The sequence below is a fragment of the Parasteatoda tepidariorum genome, chromosome 1, assembly GCF_043381705.1.
Source record: "Parasteatoda tepidariorum isolate YZ-2023 chromosome 1, CAS_Ptep_4.0, whole genome shotgun sequence".
Taxonomy (NCBI): domain Eukaryota; kingdom Metazoa; phylum Arthropoda; class Arachnida; order Araneae; family Theridiidae; genus Parasteatoda; species Parasteatoda tepidariorum.
The window spans coordinates 64,996,460-65,009,845 of record NC_092204.1 but is presented as its reverse complement, the minus strand read 5'-3'; the positions used below and the strand labels follow the sequence as shown (position 1 = coordinate 65,009,845).

The window sequence follows — 13,386 nt, the reverse complement described above, 5'->3', positions numbered from 1 at the left end:
GAAATGGATCCATTGGAAAGAGTTTCGATAGACTAAAGGAGATGAACGTTACTTCATCATTTCCAACATCTGACGTTCACAGTTGGATATCCGCCTTTTACTCGCTTCATCAAAAGTCTATGACTCTTAGTCTTAAGGGATTAAATGAATCGACAACATATAATTTGGGGCAAACATAGACCTACTTCATTTCATTTGTTTTCGAAAAAGTAATGTGGTACTTCAGTCAGTTTGCTATTAAACTTATTGCATTGGCTCGGTTCTTACATTTCATTTCATTTCGAGTTGGAGAGGTTGCTTTTAATCATCCAATGGCGCAGATATATTTTTGAGCAGTTAATCACATAATGACCCGAAATCGGCACAAAAGTCAAAGAAAGTTGGAAAGTTGTTCTATTATGCTAAAATTATTGATGCACATAAAGTACAAATTTGCATCAAACTTAGGAAAATACACGGAGAAAAAAATTCTGGTAAAATCACAGTATTGCAAAGTATTGGCATTTCTGGAGAAAAAAAATTATGATTCTTGTTAAGTAAACCAAAATATACGTTATCCAAATTCTTATTACCTCATTATTAGTAAAAAATAAAAATTTGCAAGAACTTATCCGTAGAAATGATTTTTATGCCATACTATTTGATAAAATAACAAATTTTACCTCATTTTCCACGCTTTACCACGCATAATAAAACCATATTTTATTTTTAATTATAGTAAAAACACTACTAAAGAGCTAATTATACTATTTAACTTTATAATATTAACTTTATAATAATATTTAAAATTATGATTCAAATTTCATACTGTGATTCGATGTTATTGTGATTCAGGATATTATGATTCAAGGTACTATAATTTAACTTAAACCGAAAGGCAGGGCATTTTGTATGATATTAGGGCTGAAGGTATCGATATTATAGTTCGCAGTTGATTGAGAGTTTCTAAAAGTTCTGTATTGACTTATATGAAATATAATACTTATAAATCAATACTGAGTGTAAAATAATAAAATTTTGAGTACTCATAAAAAAAAACTATTAAACAGAGAAGAAATTCTGGTAAAATTACCGTACTGTATGCTAATGACATTTCTGGTAAATAAAACCATAATTCTGTTAGGAAAAAATATATATATAGTATTGAAATCATTCAATCGGTATTCCGTTCATATGGTAACGATTTCCCAGAAATTCCGGTTTTTAAAATTTATTATTTTATTATAAAATCGACGCTCTATATAACGACTTCTCTAGTCCAAGTGGAAATTAATGTTCTAACGAGAAATCATGATATCGTGAGTGCACAAAAATACTATAAATATTTACTCATCACGAAAAACTACTAGGCTTATTTTGACCAAACATTGCTGTAATTTATCTACGTTAAAGTACCATTTAAAATAATACAAATGAAATCTTTGAAAACGTTTCGTACATTTTTGAAAAGAAATTTGCAAAGGTTGAATGCATCCTTTTAACTTAATGTATGAGGTACATCATATCAATTTCCGCAAAATGAAATACAATTTTGATTATCAATGTGAAGTAATACATATTTCTAAAATTTCGTCACTATACACTGTAAAAAATTACGGTAAAAAATACCGACACTCAGGGTGACTCTACTTTTTACCGTCAAATCCAATTTTGTGGAACAAGTTACGGAACAAGAAATTTGACACACAGTAATTTTTACAGTAATAATTACCGTAAAATCACTGAATCACTTTAATTAAATAAATATTACTGTAAAAGTTATGGTATAATATTTTGCCGTAAAAATGAATTTTCCGGTGAAATGGATTTTACGTATTATGGACCACAAGTGCCGGTATTTCGTATCGTAATTTGATCCAAAATTTTTAACAGTGTAAATCCCGATCACCAAGAATAAGAATTTTGGGAGTTGTGTAATTCAAAACAAAATTCAAAACGCTTCATATTTAATGTGCAAAAACAGTAAAATGGTAGTTTGAGTAGTAGTTAGCTTTGCTTATTATCTTTAACTTTGCTTGCCGTAAAATCTAAATATCGTAAAATCCATTTTTAACACAGATTTAATTAGAGTGATTCTGTAATTTTATGGTAATTATAAATGAAAAATTTCAGCACATCAGATTTTTTGCTCCGTATCATGTTCCGGTAAAAATGGATTTTACGGTTAAGTGTACGGGCACCCTGAGTGCCGGAACTTTTCACCGGAATTTTTTACTGACTAGCGGTCGCTGTAATAGAGCATCATACTAAATAGCGTACACTATTTCCTTGCTACTTTAATACATTTTCTAAAATACTATACACTGCACTTTTATCAAAAATTAACACTTATAACGAGCTAATTACGTTTTTTTTTTCATTTCTTCCTTTTTTAATATTTTTTTAATGTTATAATTTTTCTTCATTACGCAAGATAATTTACGGTTTACATTAAATTTAACGCTTATAGAATATTGGCATTCCATTTCATAATTAAATTGGCATTTCATTTCATATATTTAAACTTATTTGATTTATGAGCCACGTTTGCTTTCTGATTGAATGCAAATAGAAACATTCAAACGAAATTATAGTAATTTGATAAATTCTACACGAATATAATTATTCTGAAACAGTTTAGTTATCAGCATTTTGTGACTGACGTGAATATATTATCCTAATTGATATTTTCAGCAGCAAATAATCTTCTTTTACACAACGATCTTTCTGATGTTCGAAGTAGTTACTAAGTAAAAAGAAACGCTAACAAAAAACTGTGTCATTAATTCTTAATTTGTAATAGCACGCAATCGTGAGAATGAGAAACAATAATAATAAAGTCACACGTTACGCATGGATATTAATAAATTTCGTTTCTGTTAAACATTTAATTTGGGAAATAACTAAGAAACTGACGGTATCTTAAGGTGATAAAAGTATAGCACAAAAATTATTTTCTAATTTTGATTAAATATTTAATAAAAGATATTTTAATGACGTTAGAGACGTTGTGACTCGGGGATTAGAGCGCTCGCCTCACGAACAAGTAGGCCGGATTCGAATCCCAGCAATGGCTGGTACTACCACAAATGAGTATAAAAAATGAGTTTTAAAGACAACAAAATTTTATCCAAAACTAAATTAAAACATGTTATAAAACTAAACAGGAATGAATATAAACTCTATATGGGCAGCGAATTCATAAACAACAATTTAATATTTAAACTTAATATAAAACTTATGTTTAAATATTTGAAAGAGCGGAGCTAAGCTTTATATTGACATAAATAAAAATCCTTGAAATATATTTTAATCGGATCAAGTATTTAAAGCGGCTATAAAAAGATGTGGATGTGTCAGATTTTCTTTTAAGTTAAGTAAAACTCTTCAAAGTATAATTACAAAATTTTTAAGTCACGTTATAGTGGTATTAATAACCAGCTGATTGTGTTTTCATAGAGATTCGCATGCTTTTTTTATAAAAAATAAAAATTCATTCAAATAACTTTAATTTTAACGGCCTCTCTGACGTTTTTTTATTTTTTTTAAGAAAATGCAGCATTTTATTTAAGTTACATTAAAATTTTTTTAGAATTATAATCATTTAATTATCAAGTGTATTTTCCAAAACGTTTTTGAAACTATCTCTTAAAAAGTTATCAATTTTTAAAGGGTTGTTTTTGGATAAATTTAATACATGCAATCTCATTAAAGCACATAAAATTAGTAAGCTCAAGCAATTGTTTTTAAATACTCATTGTATTTTCTTAATTTTTAAAATGCAATACTTTTAACGGTAAAATATATTTTTACTGGAAGATGTTACAGATCGAAAAATCCGATATACCATGATTTTCACAGTAATAATTATCGTAATATCACTGAATACCGCTAATTAAAGAAATATTTCTGCAAAAGTTACGGTTTAATATTTAATGGAAAAAATAAATTTTACGGTAAATTAAATTTTACGGTAATAGGGTTTTTTACAGATGATGCACCCAAAGTGCCGGTACTTTATTGTGTAATTTGATGCGAAATTTTTTACAGTGTATACAAGAACGTGGTGAGCTTATATTCATTCGCTAATAAGCAAAATCACGTTGATTAAAATGGTGTATTTAAGCAACACAAACACAATAAAATTAATAATAATAAAGAAATCAATAATACTATATTAAGGAAAGTTTGGGTTTAAGGACTATTTGCAAAATTCTTTCTGAAACTCATCTTTATTTTCATCAATCCAATTGAGTACCCCATTTAGTCACCTACTTTTACATTTTTAACATATTAGTACATTGTCCACAGTACTGTAAAATATTCCGTATCAAATTACGGTAAAAAGTACTTGCACCCTGAGTGCAGCATCCGTAAAATTCTGACATACCAAAATTCCAGTTTTACTGAAAAATTTTATACCGCAATTTTTATAGCATTATATATTTAATTACGGTGATTCAGTGATTTTACGCTAATCATTTTTGTAAAAATAATGGTATATCCGATTTTTTGTTCGATATAACTTTATGGTAAAAATCAATTGTACGGTAAAAAGTACAGCCATCCTTAGTGCCGATACTTTTTACTGTAATTTGATTCGGAATTTTTTGCAGTGTGCCTTACGAATTCGAAAGGTGACCTCTTTACCAATAATGACGCTATTAAAAATATCTGGTTTAGTTTCTAACCTACATGGCTAAGCATTTACAAACCTTAAATTACCACATAAAAGAATGACTTATAGGTATAAATAAATCAATTTAAACAAAACGTTTGTCAATTTAAAATAAACATATCAACAAATTGCTTTAATATTAAAAAATATATATAGAAAACTCAATTTTAATAAAAATTTATTTTCACAAGTAAATGGTATAAAACTGAAGAAGACATAAAACTACAAAACTGTCAAATAACTCAGAGGAATGCATTGTATTTTAAAGATTTCAAGTAAACTTTTATGCTTAGCATCTTTTTTTCTAATACAAAGGTGACTCAAATGTGATTATTAGCCACTATTAGGTGTCAAATATGAGTTGCAGGTTCATTGTTTTCAGTCGTAAATAAGTATTTCATCTAAAAAATGGCTTCAGCTGCTGTTTAAGGAAATACGTTTTCAAAAGATAGCATACTTTAAATTGAAATTACTTAAAATAAAGTAGTACAAATAGATATAACAATTTTTAATTAGAGTCAATCATAAACTTAAAAATGAACTTGAAGTTTTAAAATACCTATATGCCTAAAATACATTCATCGATGTAAAATCATACAACATATGTTAAAAGTGCCTTTTGAGTTTTAAAGATGTAATTACTGTATTGAAAATATTTACTGAGTTCCAAAGGAATATATTCTATATTAATTCTATTCCATAAAATAATATGTATATGAAAAGTAATATTCTTAACATACAATAATACAATCGTAACATGTAATATATTCTTAATTTTATGTAAGCATATTACATATTAAAAATCAAATTCAGATTTCAAGATTCATACCCTACACCGTAAAACAATTCCGTATCAAATTACAGTATAAAGTACCGACGCTTTATGCTCATCATCCGTAAATCTATTTCAGCGCAAAATTCATTTTTACCGTAATTTTCACAGTAATATTTATTTAGTTAGAATTTAGTAATTTCACTGTACTTATTGCTTTAAAAAATAACTGTACATATAATTATTTGTTCCGGAACATGCTGCGGTAAAAATGGAATTTACGGTATAAAGTACCGGCAACCGGAGTACCGGTAACTTTTTCCGTAATTTAATCCGGAACTTTTCAGAGTGTTTGTTGAAAACACACTTTTAGTTTTAAAGAAACATATGAGTTAAAAATTTATTTTTTATTTTAAAAGGGATTTGTTAATAATGCATATTTAATTTTAAATACGTACGGATCAGGTGAAATTACTATAATAATTTAGTTTTCTCAGTAATTTAATGATAATAGGCAAAAAGAAAACATTTTTTAAACATGTTGTAGAAACATTTCTCTGACGATTGACCATTTTAGTGTTCTGCGCTATTTATATATACCACGTTGATTATACATACTTTTATTTATAACGTACTCTTTACATATTTATACAGCAAATTAGTGCAAGAGTAAATCCTCAAACATTATTTACATTTACAGCAAAATTATACTTGACAAGCTTTATTCATTACTTTACAGACTCGATTGAAAAAATTTTCAAAACCTCAAATTGTACAAACATCTTTATAAAATACTAGTGCAAACATTCTGTTTCTATTATAAAATTACAAATATTCTCTGAACAACTACTCAAACCCTTTAAAGATTATGTATCACAGCCAAAAAATTAATTTTCTAAAAAATGACATTGCGAACTTGGAATTGGAGAAAAGATCAGAACCATATGACTAATTCCTAGTATCCCCTTTTATAAAGTTTCAAATAAACTTTTAGTCTACATTAGAAATGAAATACATACATCATATGTTGAAAATGTATTCCTTGTTTAATAAAAAAATTGCTTAAAATACATTTTTAACATTAAATATTCATATAATGCTTTGTAATGAAAGTTATGCAAACAAATTAAATACCAAAAACTTAAGAAATCAAATTTCTCTGTAGCAATCTCATTACACTGTTAGAATTTCCATTCTAAAATTATGGCTAAATAACCGGCAGCAGCTTGTTCATCTAATCAACCGTAAAGTTTAAGGTAAAGAGGATTTTTTTACTCTTACGGTTTTGAAATCGTTTACATCTAGTATAGTTATGAAACCAGGAATACAAAACTAAATGGTTTTCGTAAAACTAGTATGATTTCAAAACCATCAATAAAGAAATTAACTGGACATTGGATCTAAGCGTTTTGTTAGGTAATGAGCATTGGAGAATGCAGGATACTGGAAATTTATGTGTTAAAGAGAACAGAGGGAACATCGTGATGTCAACGTTGGGACTCAAACCTCTATTCTGTTGGCCATGAGGCTAACAGATTAGCCCTCTCGGCTATAATATCTACGCGGCTGCAAGGAACTAAGCGGCTTCATTAGGTGGGCTTATGAAATTCTGATTGTTTAACCGTATTAGGTAAATGCAGTTAATAAACGGTTTTTCTCACCGTCAACAGTTAGAATACCATCTTATTTATGGTTATTTGACAGTTTTGTTTGAATGTGGCAAAATAACAATGAAAGAAATTGTTGTTTAACCATTTTTTCCGAGAAATTTCTAACAACGTAGTTGTGTTGCCCTTAAAACCAACTTCACAAAATTAGGTCTGTTATTCTAATAAATAATTTTGCAAAATTAAATCGCGAGCTTAAATAACTTCAATGCAGTAAGATGTTCGGTCAATAAAAGTCAAGGTAGACATATAAATATCATATTAATTGTTATATTGATCATGTAGTCGAGATATGCTTTATTATTATCAATAACTATCAATAATAGCATGCCAAATAGTATTTGGTCAATTTTGCAATATTTCTAAAGTTTACGAACGAATCAGAATATTTTAATGACTTTATGACGTAGATAATAATCTAATTTATTTAATTAAACAAATTAATTGAAATATATATTTAAATTAAATCAAAAGCAGCAGCTAGCCTTACTACTTACTACTGTTAGTCTCATTGATTTTATATATGTTTTATAAATACCACATACTCAACATATCTATGTTTCAGCACATATATCCAATTTCCCAGATTTTTACCCTGTTTACAGTTTTTCTTTCTCTTCAAAATAGATTACTTTTTCAAAAATTAGTAATAATTTTGATTTTTGTTTTCTTTAATTTTAAAAATAAAAGAATTCCTAATCATAGTATTAAAAATGTATCTTCACTATGCATTTTCTTTTTGGAAATAATCATTTAAAAAATATTGTTGCATTTTGTTTAAATTAAAATAAATATTTTTGAAGTCTTTAATATTGCTTAAGATTTTTGTTCTGGTTTTAAAATACAATAACAGCATTTGTTCACCTTTCCTACAACATGTGTACCAAATTAATGTTTTGTAGTTTTTTTGACTTAGCTATTCTACTAGAAGAATAATTTGATACCTAAAGTCTGCAATAATACAAGAAGATAAAATTTCTACAAAATTAATCTACTGTATTGTAATAACACTCCTGTTAAAAGAAAACTATATTTGAGGTTTAAAAAAAAGATATACGATATTTAAATCCTTATTTGGTATTTTTTCTGTTCATATGGTAACGGTACAACGGAAATTATGTTTCTTAAACTTATAGATCTTATTACAATATATTTAATAAAAAATACAAAAAACTGAAAGGTAAATTCACCCGAATAAATTGGGGGGTATTTACCATGTTCTAACGTAATATTTTAAAATTATCAATTTTACCACATTTGTCAATTTTATCCTAGATTATAAAACAATATTTTATTGTTAATTTTACCAAAATCATAATTAATCATAATATTACCGAATTTTTGGTGAAGAGCGAGAAGCACGGTAAATTTTACCATATTCTAGTAATTTTGACCATATTTTTTTTCTTATTTTATGTTGAATATTATTCAAAAAAGCTTATGATTAAAATTTAGAAAATGATAGCGAAATCTTGACATTTTAAAAAAATTTGTGTTTTTCCTCATTTTAAAATATTGATTTTTCATGAAATCAGGAATACACATTTTGAATCATAAATAAAATATAGTAATTGATTTGGTTTTGCAAAATTTAAGAGGTACAATTCATATACCATCTTCAGAAAGTTTTCTGCTTAAAGATTTACAGCATCTAATTACCTAAACAGTTGTAACAACCTTTGATAACTATACTAATTGAAACTGCATTTATTTACATAAAAATTGAAGCATTATGTCTTTTTTTTATCTAAGTAACTGAAATTGACAAGAAAATTATTTACATAGTAAGAAATTTCTATGCACCTACAATTTTCATAAAAATAATAACTTATACTAAATTATAGTAACTGCATAATATCATACTATTTCCCTGCTTTAAACAAATCATGAAAACTTCTTCAGTCTTTTATAAGCATTTATATGCAGATAAAAGAAACAAATTTATTTCATCTTTCATGGGACCATTGTTTTGCGCTAAAGCTTCCTTGAAGTATTCAGCTGCATTTTAAATTATTCACAAGATGTTGTAAAAGAGGTGTTGCAAGATGTTAAATAGGTGTCACAAGGTATTGCAAGATGTTAAAAGAAAGTGTTGTACACACTTAGTAAAAGTCATTTATTGTTATCAAATACATGCATATCTTGGTAAAAAGTTTTGATTTGTTGTATTGTTTACATATCAATAGCATTAAGTGTGTCAACAAAAGAATAATAATTCAATAAAAAAAAAAGCCTACTTTATGTTTTAAATTATCATTCCATGCGCAGGGAAGAGCTGTTTTTGCACAAAAGGTACCGACTATGTTTCAAAAATATCTTTTAAATATTGATACATATTTCATCAAATTAAGAATTTAAACACTACCTTAAATTTTTATATTGAAAACTATTCAGAAAGAAAACCTTTGATTTATTCGAAAGTTTTTTTGATAAAATTCTATCATATGAAACACAATTCTATGACATATAGTGAAGTTAAAATCATAATTCAAATTCGTAAATCAGAAATAAAAATTAATAGTACAAATTAAAAGCTTTAAAATAGGATAAAAAAAATTTGTGAAGTGTTTAATTAATATATCATTGTAAAAGTATCGATATTTTAAAAATTATCTAGAAAGAGACTCAAGATACGTCAATTCAAATAAATGTTTAAGTATTTAAGCACTTTCTAGAATGGAGTATTCATATCTGAAGGAAATGTCACCAGTTTTTTTTCTCTTAGTTAGGAAATATGCATTTTTAAAAGTAGATATTTTAATAAAATTACTTTATATATATTATTGAATTTCGACCAAGCGATGTTGTGTAGACATTTTGTGTTTATAGTAATTTCAAACATATTCAAAGAATTTTCAAATGATCCGGGAAAAAAATTAACATTTTTTTAAATGCAGAAGAAATGCGAACAAAAAATAAAAAAAGAAACGTCATATTTTTTTATTTGATGTTAGAAAGTATATGCATTTAAAATATAAAAGGAATAAGCTTGTGGCATTTTTCGTACATTATAACTGTATTCTTACATTAAATTTCAAAGCTTTAACAACTAAACTTATATTTTAACATAAGTATTTAACACTCTTTTTAATCTTCTATAAATTTTAAATAAATATGTAAATCTTTTAAAATAAAGCATTTCCCCAACAACACACAATAAGTATGTTAAACTTTTAATCATCTCTAATTTGAACATCCTCATTAATTTATTTCAGTTCACTGTATTATTCATTTATTTTGATTATAATATTTATATTGTTTCTCTTTAACGCAAATTTTATCGAATTTTCTAATGAAAAACAAAGAAATTTCGAAAAAAATATTTGTTTAGATAATATGCGTTATAATCATAATTATATCAATGATTTACAATCAGAAAATAAATGTAAACTTACCATTTACTATACAAATACAGCTTAATACAGCGAAATTGCATGGAAATCATATATCTAAATTCTAATGACTAAAATTTCGATCGTAAACTGACGTCAATTGTAAACTGATGTCATTATTTCCATCTACATTGTCATTAATTGATTTTAGTACATTATTTTCTTTAAAAAAGATAAAGAAAAAAACGCTATTTCTTCCAAAACAAAGATAATAATATATTTTGTTTCTAAGTTTTTTTAACAAAAATTACTTCACTCTTCAAATTCATTATAATTAAGTTTCTACACTTCTTCTATGACTTTATACCCATGTATTTAGCTTATTAAATATGAACGCATTAAAAAAATAATATCTACTTTTAATATTCAATTTAAAATACTCCAGACTTAATTAAAAGTATTTAAATTTAATTTACTAATTAAAATTAGCTAATAAATAACATTATAATTTTGGATATTTTTTTGGAATTATGTATCTTGGTGGTCAGTTATTAACTATTCATAATTATACATCTTTTACTCGTGTTCTTTTTATTAAGAAGAAACTTTTTCATATCATCAGATGAAAATAATATTTTCATGCTATTTCATACTATTGAGCACATTCTACTCATGAGAAAGCTAATCGATTCAATACTACTTGAAAAATAATGAGATAACTATTTTGAAAAAGTTGCCGTTAGTGTTTCTAATTCTAATGCTAAAGTAAAAAGCGATAGATGCATAATGACTAAAAGTTTTTTTTGTGTGTGTGTAACAAAATTGAATACATTATTACGGAAATAAAAAAATTACCCTATGCATCAATTACAAATATCATTTTTACAAAAATATACCTTATTAGCGTAAATTAATAATAAAACAGTTAAAGAAATGCAATCCAATTAATCACACTGGTCAGAAGTATTCAACAAAACTTAATTCTAAAACTGCCGATTCAGTAGCTATTTTCGATTACAAGTATTATTTGTTTACGAGATATAATAGAAAAATCATTAAATGTTAAATTACTACCAATATGAATATTTTATATAATGACATATCATGCCAATTTAGCATAACTTAAAATTTCTCTTCTTTTTAATATAAATTTTTTCTCTTTCACTTTTCTTCCCTTTAATTTAATAATTTTTTCATTTTAATTCTAAAATAAAATAATACCTAACATTCATATTAATTGAGAATAAGTTATCTTTTGAATTATAATAAATATTAGGTTAAGTTTATTTATCGTTAGATGGTTTATTATATAAAATGTACTTTAGAATTTTTTCTCTATTTGATTCTTTAGCACCTTTATTGTAATCATATTTATAATGGCAGCATTTGTGCCCCTTATTTCTCATTGCTATTAAACTTTCATGAGAAAAAAACACGATTATTTACTTAACGACTATACTTTGACTATAATAACACTATAAATCTCTTAATTTTCCATACTCATAAAAAAAAAAATTTAACTCGAAAACAAAACAATTAATTACAAGACAAGAGTTATATTTAAAAATAAAATAAAAAATAGATAATCAATGAAGAAACTATCTACTTTATAAACCTAATGAGAAATTAGCATTCTTTGTCGTCAATACCGATTGATTAATAATCAAAATTTACGTATGGTTTTTTGCATGGTTCATATTAATATAGTTTTATTTATACATTTATATTTCATAATTTAGTTTGTGCTTAAATCTTCGTATTAAATTACTCACACAATAGTTTTTTTACCCTCGTAGGCTTTATATTAAAGTACAACATTTATATGAGACAAATATACAGATTTTTATTTATTGACAATACTTTCAATATAATAACTAAATAAATGCCTTTTAGTTTCTGGCATTATAAAAAGTTTTAAATCCAAAAAAGAAGTATAATATAGACTAAAAGATGGGCTTTAGAAATTGCTTTCAGTAATCAAAGAAGAAACTAACTTCTTTTTAAACTTAGTGAGAAATCAGCATCCTTTCTCTCCTATACCAATAAATCCCATCTTCTAAGAAAAGATAAGGAAGATGAAAAGGGATGGATAAGCGAGAGAGGACGGATGGATGAAGAAAGAAGTATAAAGAAAACGAAGAGAGGGGAAAAAAAGGAAATTCCACTACTTACCAATCATCTTTGAATTGCTACTTCTCATGCTTTACTCCAGAGGCGATTTAGAGAGACGATTTAATCCCAACTAATTCAAAACACTGAGCATCGCATCGCGCATCACTTTTTAAACACAACACAGCGAATATGACCGCACATCCCGCACTTTGTGAATGAAGATAAAACTCGCCGGCAAAGTGGAAAAAAAATCGTTGGAATTGATTTGTTCCTCGACACGAGTTGACTCAGGAGGACAAGATAATATTTCCTTTAGACTCTGACACGGTAGAAACAACACTCGCCGGCGTCGATTTAAAAGCTATATTCACAGCCGACGCGATCACGTCGATATACTCATTTGCACTCTCATCTTTTAATCGTAGTTCCGGTTTTGTGCGGAAGATGGCGCTAATATTGTCAAATTCACATATCCAGTCATTTATGATAGAGTTAAAAAGTAAAAATGTTAATTTCGCGTTAAAGGTTAAAGTAGCAGTAAATAATTGAATCTTAAAGCTTCAATCAAGGTTTATTCTGGTTCGGATATGAATTTTTATTACTACCGCAGGTATTTCCTGTAGTTTAGAATGGTTGAGTCCCATAAAATCAATAGAAACGTCGGTTTGTATCAATGGAGGAACAGTATCTAATAACATTGATGCCAGCTTATACTATAAATTTGTTTGTTGATTGTTATTATAGTATTTTAATTTTTTTTTATTAAACTATTTTTAATGAAGTGTTAGTTATTTAGTTTTAGTTTTGACTAAAATATTTAGGCAAATTAGTTTAAAAGAAAACCGA

The 13,386-nt window shown here is 26.5% G+C and overlaps 1 protein-coding gene across 6 annotated transcripts in view; it reads right to left on the bottom strand.

The window, feature by feature from the left end:
* Positions 1-12,963, bottom strand: part of LOC107436690 (uncharacterized) — a 114,507-nt gene extending 101,544 nt beyond the window's left edge. For 4 of the 6 annotated variants that reach the window (XM_071181435.1, XM_071181437.1, XM_043045194.2 and 1 more), the window contains exon 1: positions 12,601-12,963. In XM_071181435.1, coding sequence (XP_071037536.1) covers positions 12,601-12,628 — 28 coding nt within the window. In that variant the 5' untranslated portion in view covers positions 12,629-12,963. The remainder of the gene's footprint in view (positions 1-12,600) is intronic. The other 2 variants (XM_071181446.1, XM_071181441.1) reach the window with 2 other exon arrangements.
* Positions 12,964-13,386: the final 423 nt, after the last annotated feature.